The sequence below is a fragment of the Columba livia genome, chromosome 1, assembly GCF_036013475.1.
Source record: "Columba livia isolate bColLiv1 breed racing homer chromosome 1, bColLiv1.pat.W.v2, whole genome shotgun sequence".
NCBI lineage: Eukaryota > Metazoa > Chordata > Aves > Columbiformes > Columbidae > Columba > Columba livia.
The window spans coordinates 156,558,524-156,579,797 of record NC_088602.1 but is presented as its reverse complement, the minus strand read 5'-3'; the positions used below and the strand labels follow the sequence as shown (position 1 = coordinate 156,579,797).

The 21,274-nt window shown below is 43.3% G+C and overlaps 1 protein-coding gene across 2 annotated transcripts in view; it reads right to left on the bottom strand.

Annotated features, from left to right (window-relative positions):
- Positions 1–9,473, bottom strand: part of TRHDE (thyrotropin releasing hormone degrading enzyme) — a 208,504-nt gene extending 199,031 nt beyond the window's left edge. For both annotated transcript variants that reach the window (XM_021298155.2, XM_065040569.1), the window contains exons 1-2: positions 8,514–9,473; positions 2,599–2,872 (exon numbers count right to left, since the gene is read on the bottom strand). In XM_021298155.2, coding sequence (XP_021153830.2) covers positions 2,599–2,872; positions 8,514–9,328 — 1,089 coding nt within the window. In that variant the 5' untranslated portion in view covers positions 9,329–9,473. The remainder of the gene's footprint in view (positions 1–2,598; positions 2,873–8,513) is intronic.
- Positions 9,474–21,274: the final 11,801 nt, after the last annotated feature.

Here is a 21,274-nt window from a genome sequence, read left to right as displayed (position 1 = left end):
AGCCACAAATTCCTAAGAAATCATCACTTGGATGCTCTTTTTAGATTCCTGTTAAACCTAAAGTCTTGACAACAACTTTTCAAATATGAGAACAGCAGGAAGTTACCAATTATTGTCTGTAAGACATGAGTTTGCCTCTGTCCTCAGGTTAGCAAATGTACTGAAACAGCAGAAGTCTGCAGGACAGGAACTCTGAGAAACACTACAAGAAAATGCGTTAAAGAGGAAGTAAGCTATATCTTTCAAATTGACGGTCCTGAGGTCCATCTCCCATGTTTTATGTATTTGCTTATACTGATATTGGAAGCTGAACTGCTTGCAGCTGTTTCTCAGATGTGTCTAAGCCACTTCAAAGTGAGATAAGAGGGTAATACTATGTAGGACAAACTTGCAAGCATTACACTGCATCAGAGCACAAAGAACACAAAACCTATCTACTAGAGTATATAGCAAAACCTTCTATGCTATTAGAGTTAAAGGAGAACCTCAAGTAACCAGTGTTTTCTAAAGCTGAAAAATACCAGGCCATTCCTAGCTTAAGACTAAACCCTTCAGCAGGTACATTACAATGAAAATCATCAACTCCTACCTGGACAGAAGTCTGTTTCAGCACTGGTTGATAAGGGGTAAGAAATGGTCTGATATCTCACCTTGTTCTACTAGGCCAGTGAACTCCTCATCATGGTGTGTAATGATAGGACAAGGGGTAACAGTTTTAAACTGAAAGAGGGTAGATTTAGATTAGATACTAAGAAGAAATTATTTACTGTGAAGGTTGTGAAACACTGGAACAGGTTGCCCAGATAAGTTGTGGATGCCCCTTCCCTGGAAATGTTCAAGACAAGGTTGAACAGGACTCTGAGCAACCTGGTCTAGTGGAAGGTGTCCCTGCCCATGGCAGGGAGCTTGGAACTACATGATCTTTAAGGTCCCTTCCAACCCAATTCCTCAATCCCTCTTGTACAGTTAATCAATCTGTTGGTAGCAACACTAAGAATCGGGAACCCACTTCTACCTCCTTACTTCTTTGACTTGGCACTTGTGAGATCCTTTTCTAAACTAACTCAGCTCACTAAAGGCTTTCAGCCACTGCAGGTAACCCCTGGGACTGCAAGCACAGCCTCAGCAGGTCCCACATCCTTACATTCATAGGTTAAAGCACCTCAAACCCTTGCTAGCCATGCTTTCTCCTCCCCTTTTGTGGGGCCAGAGGATAGTGTCATAGTCTGCTGGCCACAGCATGAAAGGGCTCTAAACAAGTGAAAGGCCCCAGTGTCCTACTCAGTTGAGCCAGTGACAAAAACAAGACTTATTTCCAGATCACTTCAGTATGGCCTAAATGAAGGATGCCAATGCAGAGGGCTGTCCTAGGTCCACCTTCCTTCCATGCAGCCTTGAATCCATACTAGGACTCTGACAGTCACACAAAAAGCTGGATCAAAGGACTGATTGGTTGAAAACTTACCACATTTTCATTTATTTTTTCAGGTCAGTTTTCAGTCAGATGATAGAGCTGTACAGAGCTGAAGGCTGGCACAAGGAAATCAAAGAACACCTTTGGCTCAGAGAAGGTGGGATCAGCTCCCTCCACAGCAGCTCAATACTTAGGCTAGCTAAAAGTGGTTATGGACATGTTTCCTGACCTGATCAGCCTTGGAAGGGAGACCTGCAGCCCCTGTTCATGTGCACAGGTTGCAGCACAAAGTCATAGAGTATTTGTAGAAGTATAAGGTAAACATCCCCTTTGCTCAGGCTCACAGCTTAAAATGCTGCCCAGACTTCTGCTTCCAAAACTAGCTCTGTTTTGTTATTCACAGTAACTAACAAGGAACAGTTTCTCTGTACATTCACCTGAACAATCAAGACGACAGCACTGTGAAATATTCTATTAAGCTGACAGCATTTCTCATGTATGTTTTGGCTTGTTATACAGTTCTGAGCTTGATATTTGTAAACAAAAACAAAACTGACATAAATAAAGGATTTTCTCTCTTTTTTTCATGGCATAACTCCTGGAACTGTGCCATATTTGGAAACAACAGCTCCAGAAAGTTAGTGCTTCCATCAACCTGGACCTCCACAGGAAGCTGATAGGTTGTAAAGTTCTGGTCCTGGGGAAGATATCTAAGACAGAAATGATTTTATCAGCCTCCTGAGCTAGCACACAGCACACCAAGGGACATGTCAGTACTGAAGGAAGGAGACTGGAAAAACTGCCAGTATCACTGGTATAGAACTGCTTTCTTTTAATAAACAGTCCCACTAACACTGGTGTTGAAAAGGCTACAGGAAAAACAAGAGAAAACTTACCAAGAAAATCAAAGTGAGGTGAAATGGCATATTTAAAAGCCTAACCTTTCACCAGACAACCTCACCTATTAAGCTAACCAGTTACAAAAAGCATCAGACAAACAAAAAAACGTTATAAAAATTTTCAGAAAAGGTCCCAGACAATACACACTATCATTAAATAAACTAGCAAATTTTAGGAATACTAATCAAGAAAATACCTTAAGTACTTGATGTCATGATCCCTTACAAAAAGTGAGGGTTTTCAAAATAATGAAATGTATTTGACACAACAGTAGAAATACTTACAACTACTCCACTCTTGGTGACAGTTTCCCGGTATGTAAAATTGCACACTGCCCAAGCTAGGTAATATGTGGACATGAGAGGGGTCTGTGAAAAGTGATCTGTAACCCATCCATCTTCATCAAAAACAGAAGTTTCAACTGGCATGTTGGACAAAGATAAATAAGTTGCTTGATGCCTGATGCTGATTTTGAAAGTGGCCTTGTAGATGGGCTCGTCAAAGCAAGGGAAGGCTTTTCTGGCATGAGTAGGAGAAAACTGCGTAACACCAAGAAACCTAGAGAAGAAGCAAACAAAAAAAAAGCGATTACTAGTTGTGCACAGCACTTGATTCATGGATGTAGCAAATAACACATTGCTTGACTACTGTGTTTTAAGTGGGGGGGGGGGAACAAACTGTACAAAGTATACAGTGTTTGAACACTGCTTTATCACTTTCTTACTACCTGTACTGCAATGCAAATGATATAAAGTAATGATTTACAGATTTCCTACAAGTTTGCAGACACCACACTGATGTTAAATAAATAATCCCTTGCCTCATACCAAACTTCAGGTTCTAGCAGCAGTTTTGTTCATCAATACATGAAAAAACATTAGCCAATATTGATTATATGATGTAAAACAAGAAAGCCCAGTCCTCAGTTCAAACCAGGGTTTAATAGCCTTCCAGGAGTAGTTCACTGTGCCCCGAGGCACCAACATGGCACTTTGCCTTTCTTTGGGCATAAGAACTGAATGGTCACGTAGTGCACTCAAGAAGGTCATTATTTTGCACCGCTGATTACTTCTGTACTAGTTGCACATCAGTCAAAGACACACCACTATACAGCACTGCTCTGACTGTGCAAGTCCAAAAAAACACCCCATGAGCTTTGCAGAATTACAAATAAATATAAGCAAATGATTAAACAAGCAGAGAGTAGTTCACCATTCTTCTACACGTGCTTTCCTGCTGTATTTTACAGAGCACAAATCAATGTTCTCAGTTAATGGGTCGAATTATTAAAAGATCTGTGAAGGAGGAAGAGACATTTATTATGCCACTATAGAGAATGGGAAGGCTTTAGTTTGACAATAAAATCTGTAACTGTTTTCTTTGGAACTAAAGAGATTTTAATCCAGGTAGAGAATAGGAACCTTTCTGGGTAGAGACTTCTGTTTATACATTTGGAGAAAACCCATGTGCAATGATGTCTTTGCCAAAACAAGAAGCTACATTTAAAAGGTTGAATTATGGGGTTCAATAAGAATATTTTCTGGAGACATGCAGCATGTGAAAATTACTATAAGCCAACTACATAACTGTAAAGTTAGAACATATGCAGGCTTTTTGAGTGGTACTGATTCATATCTCATTTTCCAAGGCTCCAGGAGTGGAAATAACCGTGCAAGTTTAGATAACAGGTAAATATTTATCAGAATTTTAGAGGCGGACTAATCGTCTCTTATTCCTCTGTGGGAAGAGAATGGGGGGATAGATTTGATATCAGGAAAATGGTGGCACCTATTATTAATCAGTCTATAAGCATTATTGTGCAATGATACTCTCTAACCCCAAAGGAGAAAAAAATACGTAGCCTATAAGAAAAATAAAGTATCTAATAACTTTCTAAATTTCCTTGGGTTTTATACATATGTTGGAGCATTATTTTATAGCAAACAATGAAGAAATAAACTTATTGAAATGTTATACTTTTATCTTGCTATAGTGCATCCACACCTGATAAAAGTAGATATATGTTTTCTGGTGAAATTATTACCTCTTTCAAATAAGGCAAATTTTTTTAAAACTCAAAAAATTTTTCCACCACTGAAGCTGTGACCATTGGGGTTTTGTCTAAAATAAAAAACCTTATTTGGCTAGTAATTATTGAACGGATTCATTGTATGGCATTTTTCTTATCTCACTATAAAACACGGATTACTAAAATCATACTTCTGAATAAGACTGGTAAGTATAAGGTAAAAAGTTGGTGCCAGGTCTTCCAATGTTAATGGAACAAAATTCCATATTACTAGTGGATTTGCACTAGTGCAACAAAGCCGAATCGGCCAATTAAACGAAGCAAAGCAACTTAATTTATATGCAAAGTATTTCAAGTGGACCTGATTCTGCATTCTAGGCACACTCTAAACAGCTACTGACACCAACAGAAGCTTCAAGTGAGCACGGAAAACTGTACTGGCCCATTATTAATAAAGCAAGAATGATGAACTTTCCTCTGCAATTAAGAATTTTAATGAGCTCAGACACACATGTAAACGCATACTTAGGGAATACTGTCTATATTCTGACACTCTCTAAATAAGAAAGCTTTTTTTAACCCTCACTTCTTGGAGATCCTATCAGTAGTCTTTTAATATTTTTTATGTGTTAGGCCATTGAAACAATCTCTTTTCCAGGCTAATAAAACCTGGTAAACTCTGCATCATCTTCTGTATTCCCACAGATAGATTGATATATCCACATACACATAACTGGGCAAACACTTGGCAGTCAATATTTCATACTAAAAATACATCAAGTACCAATAACAGTGATATTTATAACATGCATTACTATAAAACATTGATTTGCTTGTTGTACCATAAAGCAAAGCAAACAAAAAGTTAAAAATGGCTTCCCAAAGACTAGACCCTCGCGTGTTTAAATAACAACAAAATTGCGTTTATCTATATCTCTCTGTGTTAGAAGGAAAAAAACAGCAAAACTCTATAGCATGCCAAAAGAAAAGTGAAGACCAGGTTGAGTATTTCATGCCTCTCTCTCTATACCTCTCTGGGCACTGACATTTTTATCTCCAATTCCCCAAAATATCACCATAAAAAGTTGTACTCCTGGGAATGACAGCCTCGCAGCCTGTCTTCTCAGCATAAGCACAGCAGTAATTTGCAGGTGTTTTAATTCCACCTCGTCTATTAAAGGAAGACATGTGTTTCCTCAACAACCTATCTATTTTGACATCTTAGTTGTTATAGGATGGAAGATTATGTCTGTTTGTTTTGTCTGCCTGATGTAAAAGATTTTTTTCCTTTTCATTTATGCCAAAGTTTGATGTTCATTTAAATTATGCGTGCATATTCTTATGGTACCCTACAGTAGCTCTGTATTAAATGTCTGTTGATTACTGCCAGTAAATTCTGGCACATAATGCAAAGTAAATTTGTAGCATATCGCTATCATTTCACATTTCAATTGAAGTAGCAAAGATTTCAGTAAGAAAATAAATACTTTTATGCAGCTATCAACATTTCAGGCTGATTTATGACTTTCACCTGTGGTGTCCACAGAAAATAAACTAACTTTATGAAAAAAAATTTGTGATGTGAAGGCATTACTATGTTTGTGAAGCCTCACAGTCAGTTATTCACTCCTCATGCACAAAAAAGTGAAAAATGGCAGTTTAGACCCTTTTATAGCAACCACTAGCCCAACAATGTTGCTGTATTTTCCTCAAATACAAAGATGTCAAAAAGCTACAGTCCTGCTGGAACATCAAGGTCTCTCAAAGCACGAGAGAAGCCTGTCTCTCTATCATAGTAGAAGACATCCATGCTTAAGGACTACAAATGGTTATATGTATTACATTAAAAATGGGTTATTAATTAAAATGCAAATTGTTACACTGCAAGAGCACGCTCTGAATAAAGAAGCTCCATGGTTTAAAGTGTGTATTATTTACTTTATACTACAGTGAGTCACTGAGCCTGTGACAGTTGAAAAGTAACAACAGTACTTCTACTAAATACCTGCAACTATCACCACACACTGATTACCGGTTTTAAAACAGCATTTTACTGAGATATAAATGAGTTGGTGAAAAGAAAAAATGCCACTGATTTCAATTTAATAATGCTACCTTACACAAGGTAAGGATCTCACCCAATATTACTATATTCAAGTGCATTAAAAACAAAGTAACTTGTTATCTGAAAAGTTACACAAACAGTAATGGGAAATACATTTTACAACCACCTTTTCATGCCATGTCTTAAGCTACCTTATGATTGAAAAAGTGAATAGGTGCTTTTTAATTTTGTGGGGTTTTTTTCTTTTTTTTTAACCATAACTGGGGCACAGATATTGAAGTGTTATACAGTAACTTCGGAGAAATGTTACTGCAACACCTATTTGACAGTTCAATTATTCCTATATAAAGTCTAAATACACAAGAAAAATAATTGCTTAAACAATTTCTTGGGTTTGTAAAGTGAATTATACCCCCTGCTGTCAGCAGTATTTTGTCTTCTGATTTGCACATTTTCATACAGGTATGCACAAACTCCCAATTACCCCAGTCATTCACTCCTCAGTGATAACAGGCATTTTATCTGCATCTTTTCCTACAACCATGCTTTTCCAAATTTCCATTTTATTTCACTGTGATGACAAATCACAGAAACTTTATTTCAATCCTGCTTGCATCGGGCTGTTTAAAACTGTCAGTAATCATAGTAACAAAAATATGGTTTGATATGAGGGCTGTTGATTTGAGTTGGTGAGCATGCTTGTTCTGTCTGACTTACTTCTTTTGCCCAGTTCTTCCAACTATAAACTTTTTGCTTTGCAGTACAAAACGGTAAGATTCAGGAAGTGAGAACCTGTCACTGCATGGATGTTTCAAGAAAGGATAACTTTAAAAGAAGCTGATTCTAAAATGATAGACAATGCCAGAACTATCAAGAAGCCCATCCGATCTTTTCTACTACTATGTCTGATAGTGGTAAAAAAAAATAAAACACCACTTTTAAAAAAGTCTCTGTAACTGCCTGAATGGGGATGCCATAGTGACCCTGCCTACTGTAACAAGGGCCTCGGTAGGGACCCAAGGGCTGCAGTAAATACAGATCAAGACAGGCTCTTGTTCTGCATAAAACCAGTGAATACTGACCAGGTTTGCCCTGTCACGGCGTAAATCTGCAGTGATTCAGTTGCAGCTGGTGGCGTAAATGTATTCACGTTAAGTGAAATCACATCCAACCACTTTTGGTTTTATTATTAAAAACAAAACAAATCAAAACAAAAACAAACCAACAAAAACACAAACACAAAAAACCCAAACAAACAAACAAACAACCAAACAAAACAGCAGAGAAGTTTTGCTCCCTCACATGCTGCTGTTTGTCACCTGGCAAGACTCTGTCACTCGAGGACACATGGTTGCTGGACACAGTTTTATTGGACAGACCCGGAGTTTCCTCTCGGGGATCGCCCCGACAGGGTCAGAGCGGGCGCCGTGTCCCACTCGTGCCGCCCTTCACCCCGTTATCCACTCGTTCACCCGTTACCCCGCTCCGCTCCCAAGCCGCGCTGGAGCATTTCCGCACGGGCGGCCACAGCCGCGGGCTCCGCCGCCGGCGGCCGGGCGGGCAGGAGGAGCGCAACCCTCACCTGGCGGAGGCCCCGGCCAACCCCAGCGCGGTCCCCGCCCGAAGCCACCCCGACCCAAGCAGCTTCGCCCGCCCGCGCCCGCTCCCTCCTACACATCCCCTCGGCCGCTGCCTCCAACCGCTCTCCTGACCCCGGCCGGCGGGGCGGAGCGGAGCGGGGAAGGGCTTGCAACCCCCGAAAGCCGCCACAGCTCCGCCTCCGCAGCACCAGCCCGCAGGAGCGGCCGGACAGCGCAGGGACCCCCAGCGAGACAGGCGGCGGGGGGCAGCGAGGCCCGGCCTGCGCCCACCGACCTGCCGGGCGTCCCACCACCCGCACGCCGCCCCCGCCCGCGGCAGCCGGCCGGGCCCCGCGCCCCTCCGCGCAACCGCCGGTGCCTGCGGCCTCGGCCGCCTGGCGGCGCGGCGGCCCGCCGGGTCCTAGCGCCGCCCCGCCCGAAGTTCGGCGCGGGCTGGCGCGGGGGGGCGGGGGCCGCCAACTTCGGCCCGAGTTGAGTGGAGGCGACGCGCGGCCTCTCCGCTACCTTCTCTCGCCGTGTAGGACGTAGGAGCTGCGGAAGAAGCCCAGGAGCTCGTTCTCGATGAGGGCGTTGAAGAGGATCTTGAGGTTGTAACTTCTCTGCACCTCCAGGCTGCGGTTGAGGACGACGACGAAGACCTGGGTCTGGGGGTAGAGGAAGGAGCGGGCGACCCGCACGCCGCCGGCCAGCTTGTCCTCGGCGACGCGGACCGCCTCGATGTGCATGCGGTGGGCGTGCAGCACGATGTAGCGGCTGGCGTTGCGCACCTCCAGCTGCACGTTCACCTCCCCGCTGAAGGTGAAGTTCTCCATGAAGATGGTCAGCATCAGGTTGTAGTGCAGCGGCCGCAGGTGCCGCGGTAGCCGCGGCCGGGTCCAGGGCGGCAACTCCCGCCGCCGCTGCCACTCCTCCTCGTCCTCCTCTTTCTTTTCCTCCGCTGCCTCTCCGCCCCGCGTCTCCTCTTCCGACCGGCCGGGGAGCTGCCCCGTGCTGGGTGGCTGCCGGGCCGCCCCCGAAATGCTCCCGTTGCCGCCGGCCCGCGGCGAGCCGTCGGCGGCAGCGCCGCACTCCTCGAAGCGGACGCTGAGCAGCACGGCGATCATGGTCACTGCCAGCAGCGCAAGGATGGAGACGGCGAAGCCCAGCACCAGGCGCTTGTGCACGGCGATGTGCCGTTCGGTGGTGCGGGGTCTCGGCCCCGCCGCCTCGGCCCAGGGGCCCGGCGGCAGCCCCCGGCTGCCGTTCCGCAGGGCGGCCTCCTCCTCTATCATCATGGGGGTGACAGGCGGGCGCTTCTCCCGCTTCTCCTCCAGGGCCATCACGGCAGCGCCGCCCCCGCCTCCCGCGGGGCCGACGCCCCCCGAGGGGGCCCCGAAGGCATGGGAGGCTCAGAGGCAGGGGGGCCCTCGGCCCGGGGGGGACACGGCGCCACGCCGCCTTTCACTTCTCGACGAGTCGCATCACCCTGGCTGCCGGCAGCCCCGCCGGGGTGCAGCCCCCGAGCGGGGGGACGAGACGGGACGGGGTCGGGCAGGAGCCGGCGGCGGGCTCTCCGCGCCGTCCGGCCGCCGGGTCAGCTCCGCGCAGGCAACTTGTGCGGCTTCTGTGGGGGAGTTCAGCACATGCCGCCGAGCGCACCTCGGCGCCAAGGGGGAGGGCTCTGCCGCCCCGGCCCCCCCGCTAGCGCCGCCGCCCGCAGGGAGCTCTCCGCCCCCCGCGTCCCGAGTCGCCGGGGCCGGGGTCGGGCTCCGCGCCCGGCCCCGGCAGGGCCCGAGCCATGCGCGCCCCGCGCCGCCGCCCGCAGGTCGGGGCGCCCCTGCGGGGCTCGTCCGGCACCGGGGGCGGTAGCACTGGACAGCGGCGCCGGGCCCGTCCTTCTCCTCCTCCTCCTGGCGGGGCTGGCTCCGGAGAGTCACTCCTCGCGGCTCCGCTCCTATTTTATCTTTTCTGTCTCCTGCAGGTACAGAGCGCTCTCCCGGCTGGCTCGGGCAGAGGCGGCTATATATAGGCACCGGGGAGCGGCGAGGGAAGGGAAGGGATGGGAATGGGGGGAGAGGCGGGCAAGCCCCGCCGCCCCTCGGCTTCAGCGGCTGCTCGGGCTGCCGGCGGTGACGGCGGCGCCCCGGGGGAGCGGGCGGGGGCGGGAGGCGGGGGCGACGCGGGAACGAGAGAGGCTTTTCTCCGGTGTGTCACATGCGGCGGCTCCCGGGGAGGCCGCTGAGGCGGCTGCGGGAGCCCAGACCGGGTCGGGCGGAGAGTGAGAGCCGGGCTGCGCCGGGAGCGCGGCGGCTGCCCAGCTGCAAAGGCTTCGAGCCGCAGGACTTCCCGGGATTACACGCGTATGAGTGTGCTCTCCACATAAACATTGAACGGCGGTACTATGTCATATTTATCTAGACTCAATAAAGAGCCGCCGACTACACGTTTGGAGGACAATAGCGCTGTCATACTAACGTGGGAATGGAGCCGAAAAAACGATAAATACTCCTACCTAAATCGATAGGATTAATATGCAGAGAGAAATCGCTTTTTAAGTGTTGGCTGGGACTTCCATAAATCCTCCTGCCATTACTCCATGGCCTCAGGACAGCCTTCTCACTCCTGCTCTCCTTCCTGTCTGTGCTGGACCCTGCTCCTCAGTTGAAGGGATATGTGTTAAATGCTGCCTGGGGTAACAGCACATGGCTTAAGTAGTCCTAGGAGTGAACCCCAGTCTGGAAAACTGAATTATGAATCTGAGTCTGCTTCTTCCACCTGCCCCCAAACCCCACTCCAAAACTTTTGCACATGGGGACTGCAGAAACACAGAATCAATACACAGAGTGGGGATATATGTCTGAAAGCATCTCTGTTCCACTTATTTTGCTTGCATACTTCAGAAACTATCTCCATTCATTTTGGTTTTTGAAGCTCTTTAGCTTCAGTCTTCACAGCAGTTACATATGCATTTATCCACATCATTCAGTCCTATGAAATCTATGGGAATATATGCTGTACATCAAGTTAAATGCATATGTAACAATTTGCAGAATAAGGTCCTTATTTTCCATAGTGAAGGAGAAAAAAATATAAAGTCTTATACTTTTTTCATAAGCAAAGCAAATCTGCAGAGTTTCATGAAATGTGATACATACACCATTCTACTTCCCAAAGGAATGCCTGATCTCTGTTTTCCCTGAATCTACTACATCTAGAAATGTTATCTGACTTTGCATGCTGTTGCAGAATACAAATGATCATTTACTGACACTCAAAACAGTTTAAGGAATACCAGTTTAAGTATAAGGAATTTACCAGTTTCCTTATATACTCCTTATATTTTCTTATATATTCCTGTATAAGGAATATATATATAATTCTGCTCTCCCTGACAGCAATTGAGCCTTTGTTCTCATCATGCAGCACAGTCTAGCAAAGGCTTGTAATCTTAACTTTTCTTAATCACCAGTGTGGTGATCCACTTGCTAGTTGTGTTTGCATGTGCTGGGGGGGGGAACTAAGATTTTGTTATATAACTAGTGTTCCCACATATTTAGTGTAGCATTATTTGGCTGCCCACCTGTTATAACAGGCCAAAGAACAGAAACATTTTGTTATCTGAAGATAGCCTTCATTGTTTGTTGTCTGAAGTTTGAGACAGGAAGGTAGAAAACTATTGCTATGTGATTTGGAAAAAAAAAAAACAAACTGACACTACAAAATAACATCTAAAGCTACAGGTTTAAAATGTCAGTTTCTGTATGTTTCATTAAACCCTTTAAAAGTGGCCACAAAAGAAGTGCGTGAGTGCTTTTAAGATTTTGTATACAGGCTGTCAGTATCAGGCATTAGTAAAATAGGCAGTGTTTCCCTTTATTGGTTTCTGCAGTGGTTTTTAAGTTATGTTTGTTCCCATCAGCAGCACAGGGAGACATTCAGGCAAAGATGTGCTTCAAGAACAGAAGTAGCCTGCAACGCGGTGCAACAGTTTGAATGTCATTTATAGACATGTTTAATTTTTAATCACGTTTTTCATTAAGTACAACTGGACATTTACAAGTTTCATAGGCCAAGGTCTTTGCAAAGCCTTCTCATAAAAGTGGTGAGTGCCGGGCAGTTGGGCTAACCAGCTCTGCCACTTTTAAAGAGGGATTTACTGCTGTGTGAGACAACACAGGAGCATCATTCTGGCCTTCTTGATATACAAATAACAAATACATAACTCTCCGGGCTGAGATCTTCCAAAACTGAGGCAGCCAGTCACACAACTCAGCTCTGACAATATTAGTCTATAAATTGAAGGGTCAGTATCAGAGAGGGTATGTAAAAGATTTAAGGTGCATGCTAGTAAGAAGCCATGAAGCTAATTCCTTTTAGGCTGAGGTGCAATAACACAGCCAAAATACTGGAGCACGACATGAGTGACAGGAGTTAAGGCTGTTTATATTCACCTCCAACTTTGGTCCCATTACTCAAACAAAGCATCAAGAGGTTTGCAGTCCCCCTCTACCCCTCCTTCGGCCTCCTGTCAGTCTGGAGACTTATGATAAGAAGGTGCTGCTAGGTACAGTGTTAAATAGCTCATGTGCCTTCACTCATCTATCATTCTAAAATGGCACATTACTAGATTAACCTCTTCTTCATATTAGTAATGATGGGTTTCTAAAATGTAGCTTGACCAGATACAGGTCAAGGGAGGTATTAACTCACTAATTTGTTCTCAAATGCTACTCTCTGCAAGGAGTTCTGTGTACAGATTGTTATATATAGCCATTTTGATGAGAAATTACAAAGGCATGCAGCTTCCAAGCATCAGTTTGTGTACCTCTGGGAAAAATTCCTGCTTTCTCATTTTTCCAGAGTTATAAACGTACACATGGATTACATGGGTATTGCCTCTGAAGCTTGCAACTCCTTTGGTCTTTCTGCAAAGACTGTTGGAAAACACATCAGATCGTGGATCATTTTTTTCAGCAAAATCCTGATAATGACTCCCAGTTGTTCAAAACTTCCCCTAGGCCATCAACATCTTGTATGCAATCACATTTTATGAGCTTATAGGATAGGGTTTCAGTTACCCATACAAAATAAAAGCACATGTCTCACCTTAACCAAATTGCTATGGAGATGGGCCTCCCTAGGTAAGTATCACAAGAAACATAGATAAACTTCAGACAGCACAGTTTCCAGCTCTATAGCAGCTTATACTGTGGCCAGCAAAGAGCTGATGAGGGACTCCCATAAAGCCATGGTTTATGTTAGATTAAGATTGCAGACAAATGCCTCTCGGTATTCGCATTGGTGCTTTACAGTCTTGGAAGAAAAGCTCTATAAATGAACAACCTTATTGTATATCGTGCAGCTGGGTACAGTTCATGCAAACAGGGGATCAGCACAATACAGCTTTCTGAGGCTGCCTAACTTTTTCTGGTTTTTAACCTGACTGATCCATCCTTCATTCATCGAGTTCTATCAACGTTTACACTTTATCTTACTGACCTCACACACACAAAAAAAAAGTGGCAAAGGGCTCAGAAAATGTCCATCTATGCAAAGCCCAGAAGCAACTGGAATTTGTACATGGAAGAATTACAGGGGGAAAAGACCAAGTCAACCCACATCAGTCAGAGCTCCACTGACCCTTTCACCCTCAGTCAGGCATTTCTGTGGTCATAGTTGGATTCTTCTTATGTACGTCAAAGTCGAGGATGCTCATAGCTCTTAATCCCTTCTGTTTAAGTGGTAAAATGGACTGCACTTGATAGCCTACTAACATATTGGTCAAAACACATCAAGAAGGTGACCTCCCAATGTATTGTGAAGTATTCATTTTTCCACAGACCCAGCTTCTGTGGGAATTGAACAGTGGCTGTTACTTACTGCTGCCTTTGGGAACAAGTGGTAGATGACTGGGGGCCACAGTAGGTGGCCAGAGAAGCAGAGAAAATTAGCAGCCTCTCATCTGTTATGACTAATTCTTAAAGTTATGACTAATTCTTAAAGAAGTGCCACCGCCTGACAGGGGACTGTTAGGTCCCCCTGGGGCTTGCAAGTGGTCCAAAGGGGGTGGATTGGGACAGTGGGTTTGGGGTTGGTTGTTTTTGTTTTGTTTTTTTCAGAAGACTTTTTGAGAAACATGTCAGGTTTAACATATGGCACTGGGGAATACACCTTCTGTTTAGTTTAAAAATTGCTGCTAAGAAAAATACTAAGGGAAAGACTTTCTAATTAAAAGCCAAAACAACCAAAACACTGCATTGTAAAACAAGCTGACACACCATGATTTGTGCTGGCTTAAACATACCAAGAAAATGATCTTTCCTTCCATTGTTATCCTCTGCTCCTTCACCCTCACACCACCTGTACAAATTACCTTCTTTCTTACTTCAGACCAGTGGCATTAAGCAGCATTTATATTTAGTTTATATTAGAGATAGCCAAATTATTAGATACCACTTCATCTCAGACAAGTGTTATTTTTCCTATTATAAAGGAACAGACATAAGAGGAAGGGGCATGGTGCTGCACTACGCTCTGGGTAAAGTCCTATCTAATGAAAAGCTGGAAGTTTACCACAGGGCAGATGGGCTCCCTAGTAATCTGGATCCTCTTCTCCTCCCTCCTTTTTCTCTCATCATCACCTCTCTTTGGTTGCCTCTTGAGCTGGAAGGAACATCAAAGGAGCGTTGCCTATGTACCACCAGGTCCCAGTGACCACCTGCTGCTTCCCATTCACCCTGTGCTTTGAAATCGTACTGCCATCATCCTTTGCTGTGGAATTCTCTTTCTTTGCATTTCATTCCTTTTAAAGCTATCCAGTACTACCCTACTAAGTCATAACACATTTTTCACTCAAAAGCCAACATCTTCCATCTCAAGTTTTAGGATAAAAATATCTACTTTCATATGAGAATTAAATATTTAAGATTTCCAAATTAGGTGGTTGAGATGCATTATTTCCCACAGATGTTCTGGTTTTGTATTTATCCATGTCTATTCAGCAACTGATTTTTATTTTTCTTCCATTCATTTCTTTTTCCTCATTCCAGCAGCAATTTAGAAGGAAAACAAATGTCCTCATTCTCCACTAGCAAGCTTTAGTTAAAGTATATTTAAAGTGTATTTCAATTTCTTTACAAAGGGTTTTTTTCTTGGCGTTTTTAAACACAGCTTCTTAAAGGTGTTTGTTTTGGTTTTTTTTTCCAAGCATAAGCTATTTCAATTCCACAAGTTCAATAATGCCATGTTGTCAGTAGTGGGGTGCAGAGCATAGATATAATACTGTTTGCTTCTTTCACTGAATAATTGCACTTAAAACTAGCTAATTGGAATCAATTAGTGGTAAGAAGTTAGTCTCAGGAGGAGATCAAGAATTTGTGGAAACTCCAGATTGTGTTAGGAATCAACATTTCCACACCCAGATCATGTCTTATCTGCTAGTTCAGCACCTTTTTACTGAAAAATACAAGTAGCATGATAGTGGGCAAGGGAAGGATTTATTTCCATTAAAAAATATTTTAAAGTGCTTTTTAAAAAAATGTGTAGATAATCTCTTTGTCCATTTAACTCTACATGTTCAGACTTCTGGTACAGGATGTCAATGCAGACAGAGTTTAGCGTGTTTTGTAAAGCATGATAAACATCCCATACTCTTTTATTTCTTTATCTCATTTTACAAGGAAATAATATGGATGTTCCATCATGGGTCTTCTGATTTAGCTTATCTAGACAGTCCCTCCTTATGTAAGAGCACTTGTCATGCTTTACCATCACCTGCCTTAGGCCCATTTTTGTGCCCAGTAGACACTATATAAGTATCTGAAGGTATTTAGTCAGCTCCACCATAATCAGTCACACCCTCCTATGGACTCCCTGAGTTATTGTAAGGACATACACATTCATCTTCACCTTCCCAGTAACAATACCTTAGAGATCTGTGACTTGCCAAATGTCCTGGATAAGTATAAAATACATAATTTTTGAAGAAATGTGGCCAAAACTTAACAGCTGAGGGACATACAGCCTGCAAGAATCTTTCAAGAGGAATGATCTGTAAAAACAATAACAAACATTTACAGACAGAATCCCTGTAAAATTCTTCAGTCCAAATTCTGATTGATCCCAAACTTTTTCTGAATAAAGACTCCAAGGAAGAAGGTCAGCGTGTGTTTATGATTGCCATGTTTTTATGATTGATTCCAACAAACCACTTTGGTACATGCTGAAACATGATTTTCTTTGAGCAAGCCTTTATAACAGAGCAAGTGCTGAAGGCAAAGCATAAACAGGGGGGATAAACTACGAAAGGGTAGCGGAGTTGAGCTGAATGGGCAGGATTGTTTGCCTCAGTGCTCATCTTGGCCAAAATTTGCCAGGGTTTGCTTTAACTGGGATCCCAAGGAATAAACACTTAGGTCCTCATACAATGAATAGTGTGAACCAATCGAACAAGGTCTTTTGAGTGTAAAATACCAATTATTGATTTAAAAAAAAAAAAAAGTAATTGTTTGTAGTGGTGGAACTATTCTGAATGCAACAACAGCACTTAAACTTTAAGCAATGTTTAAAATACGTTAAAATATCCTCCCTAGTCATTCTAGATTCCAGTATTTCAAGCTACACAGGGGTCACTCTTGATTTCCAGGGTGATTGCTAAGTTGCAATTTCATTAACCATCAAAATATATTACCAATACATCTGATCATTTGGTCGGTCCCAGAGCACACTATCAGGTGTTCAGTAATGCTACTCACAGAAAAATACTTCAGAGTCACTTCAAGGATTTTTTTTTCCTTAATGCATTGGTACTGTTTTAAGTTTGTCTCTGCAAACTCCTGCCCCCTATCGCCCTTAATAGTACTGATCCCATAGGCAGACATTTCAGAAGAAACATTTATACTACAGCTAGTCTGGTTATAAAGGTCTTTAAATTACTCTGATGCAATTTATTTATGTTGTAAGCTTCAAGTAGACAGTCTACAGAACCATCATGGCTGCTACTTTCTTGTTAGAAAAGTGTTAATCTGACCACTCACTTGTAACTTGGATTTCAAAAGGAGTTTCATGAGTAAGATGTTTTTAGTAAGAATTCATACTCATTATCAAAGTGGCAAAATTTAACCCCTGCTGGTATAAAATTCATGATCACACAACCATATTATTTCAAATAATTTGTTTATTAAATAAGAACAGAGCATTCCACAGCAAAGGCATAAAAAATAAGCAATCAAAATATTCCAGTAGAAAACTGATTCACATCACAGACAATAAATAATTCCTCGTGTCATATCTCTTACCAACATGACTAGTAAGTGAAAAGATTTCAGCTTTTAGTTCATTTGAATTCCTTTATTCCTTAGAGAATAAAATTAATTAACTACATTCTGATCACAATTATCCTCTTCAAGATTCTGGAACTGTGATAAGTAGACAACCTACGTCTTCTTCATTGTCTTTAAAACTTAACTTTTGATGTGGGATAGGGGCAATGAACTGTCTTTGCTCTATATAGCTTTAAGGCTTTTCAAAAAATAAAATTTAACTGACAATAAAGGAAGCGTGCTCCTAATTAAAATAATATTGATTCAGCATATGGTATTTTGCCTTTGGTTTTCACTTTTTATTAGCCAAGTTGTCACTTTTCTCTTTAGTGCCACCTTGTGGGTCAACCAGTTATAAAAGCACACACATCTCTGGCTGCACTAAAAATAAGTCAGGATCTGGCACTCAGAGCATCACGGGGAAGAGGGAGGTTGTGGGTTTTGGGGCCTCTTTTTTTAAGCAAAAAGCAATAACATACAGAGAAAATGTTTGCTATACATTTATAATAGGTATGCAGAAGACAGAACAATGTCTCTGGGATATAAAGTAATGGCATCTACAGGAAAAAAAATCAATGCTTATTTACAGGATAATCATCAAACTTGTCCTGGAAAATGTAAGTGGCAAGCTCTGACTTGTAGGATTTTTGCCACAAGAAAAATGTTCCTGTATCTCAGTGCCATTAGTTTTGCAATAGCTTTCCATAAGAAGTAAAGCTAGATAATTGTAAACTCCCACTAATCCCACTTTCAGAAAAGATGAATGATCAGATGCAACATCACAGCATAGTTGCTTGTGAAATTCGGGCTGGATTTGCACACAGCAGCTTCAGATTCTGCTGATGATAAAGCACAGACATTCAAAAACGTGTATAAAAGATTAAAAGTGTCAGGGGATGTATGTACTGCAAAGGGCATTCAGATGGAGACTTGGCTGGAGTATGGTCACAATACGTGTTCCCTAACACAGCACTAATAACTCAACTGTCCCCCAACCTTACCGAACTGAACAAACGCATCCTCATACATTACTGAGACAAACCATGGACACTGGAATTATTTTCAGTTTATCTTCTTGAAAGGACCAGAAAGAATGTTTCCAATGTTTCTAATTTTTAAAGAGCCCTTTTTGTTACTTTTCTTAATGCTGACAACTTCAGAAGCTACAAGAAAGGTTTTGTACATTATAAGCCCCCAAAGAAAACTTCATCATTTTATTCCACACATACACACAAAAATCAAGAAATTACTTTAAGCTTACAAATTCTGTGTCTTAGCTAGCCAGCTCCTTTGCATTCTTTCTTACTAAACACAGACTTGCAAAGGAAACTAAGTAATTCTTGAAAATTTGTTAAACTACATGAAGTAGTTGTTATTTCAGGTAGTCTTGCTGGTAAGGAGGGGAGTAATTTTAAATGGTAGCTCCTGTGTTTTCCTGAAATTAGATTTCATCCTAAAGACACGATCAGAATGAGTGACAGAGAATGTAAGACATGGAAAATGCAGTTTTTCATTATCAGAAATAGCTATTATTTAGGTAGAAAGAGACTGGGGAGCTGCATAGGAGCATATGCTGCAGTAGGCATTGAAGTTCAGTGCATTCAGTAAAATTTCCCAAGGATGAAAAATTCAATAAGCTTCCCTACATACACACCCTACCAAAAAGTAGGTAAGTGTCCAGCTGTTTCTCTGAGTCTTTGTTAAGTTCAAACACAGTAAGTTCAGCTCAAGCAAACAGAATAAATTGGGAAGGATGGTCCAACAGACAGCTCACTAGTTCAGGCTGCAAAAAATTCAGCAACTGACTTCTCAGTGTAGTCACAGCCATCTTCCACAACCTCCGTATTCCTGTACCCCTCTGCTGGCTTTTTCCCTCCAAACAGTGGAAAGGAGCTATTAATGACTGTATGGTGTTTGGATGCTACGCCCCATGGAAATACTGAGATAGCAATGGCTGGCACAACTGATCATGTTCCAAGATTTGATGTGAGCTGAACCCAATGCAAAACACTGATGGATAAATGCTTCTCTACCGAGAAGACAGGAGAGGGGAAAAGTAGTTGCAATAAGGTTGACTGAAGAACAACACACAGCAAATGAGAGAGCTTTCAGCCTGTGCTCATATCTCAGCAGTTGCTCAGGATACAGCTACGGAGACACCCGTCTCTGCATGACTCTGCCATGTATCAGTTATTCTTATCAATCCTTCACCACCTTTTTGCACCCAAAAATTCACATAGACAAGCCTATGATCAGTTACTAGGTACTTCTACACATTTGTTGGCACCAGGAGACATATACCGGCAATCTGCACCTCTGAAGGTTGCACTTACTGGACTGCAGAGTGGCCATGTGCTTAAAAAATGGGGTTTGGATGCTTGTTCGTTTGTGCTGCTTAGGTTTTGTGTTTGGTTTTTGTTTTGTTTTCTTTTTCTTTTTTTTTTTTAATGCTTTCAAAAACCTGAAATGCTGCAAAAGCATCAGACGAAGTTGGAAGAGTGAGTGTAATGGCATAAAACAAATGCTCTAAAGAAAAAAGTAGTGGGATATCCAGGACTGCAACATGTACAGGAGGTCCTTGCCTTATTTTTTGGGAAAGTACTTAACAGAACAAAGTTCCATTTTCTACAATGGGTTTTTAGCGTCTGCTGCACTGGAAAACACACACATGCATCACAAGCTGTGCTTCTGCCAGACCTAGCCTCCTACCAGCCACATCAAATTTGAGGCACCCCAGCCCCAGCTGGTCACCAGTCCAACCATCACACTGACAGCTTCGCTTTCCACCAGCCAGGTCTCACGAGTCAGATGGTGATGGAGTCCAGACCCCAGTTTTGTAGGGATGTGACCATCTTGCCTGTCCCACTCCTCAGATATTCATTTACTCACATAGCTTTCTTCCTGAAGAAGCTGTTCAGTTTACTTTTGCAAAGTTATGCACAGAAATAATTTCACATTATTTTATTTGATATGAAAGTTCTCCAGAGCCCAGGAAATTCCAATTTTAACACTATATGCATATGCAGATGGCAAACCTAATTTTCCTAGACTGCAGGATAGAGAAGACTAGCAGTGTCACCCCGCTTCAGTAAACACCAAAGCCTTTCATTTGCAGTGTTTTTAGTTACACTGAGTGGTTGGTATCTGTATATCTACATAGCGTAGCATCACTTGGAAGAGCTGTGATCCAGCTGGGTTGGAGGGATTTAGCTGCTTTAAACACCACGCTGTTCAGGCTGCTCCAGCGTGTTTTTTAGCAAGATCACCTGTGTGGGACCAGGTGCCACACAGTGCTGCCATTAGAGGTGGCCTCAGGGTCTCTGCACAGCACTGAGCTGCACTGCACAGCTGAATCCCACCAGGGCAGCAAAAGCCTTATCTGAGCAGCAGAAGCCTGTTGCACATGTTTGCAATGAAGTCAAGCACCCCCATCCCATGCTTCCCTCTCCAACCATAGGAGAGCCAGTCCCCATCGATGATGAACAGCTCAAAGTGACACCCTGTAGATGCAAGGGATTGCAAACTCATCCATGAGCTCCTACCCTAATTTCAGACACTCTTGCCCAGACCACTAAGGTGGCAGCAGGGATGACCAGATATGCTCTTTTCTGCCAACTCTAGAACAAGCAATAACAGATCATCCTTCCCTATGTCTCCCTCTTTTTCAGCTTCCTAGCTCCCTATTTGGCAGTTTTCCTCTCCACATTGCTTTTTCCACCACTCCTGTCAGCATGCATCTCTGAAGCCTCTGCAGGGCAGCCTGCAGCCTCACCACCTGCTGCCCCATGATGCCCAGGCAGCCGGCTCATATAGCAGCTGGTTCAAATCTGCAGCTTGGTCTCAGCTAGGGGAGGTAATTACGCCATTAATTAACCCTTCCTGAGCTGTGGACAGGCAGAATGTATACACCCCATCCCAGTAACTGAGGGCACTAGTAGCATCTGTAGGTTATCATCTTGCATATGG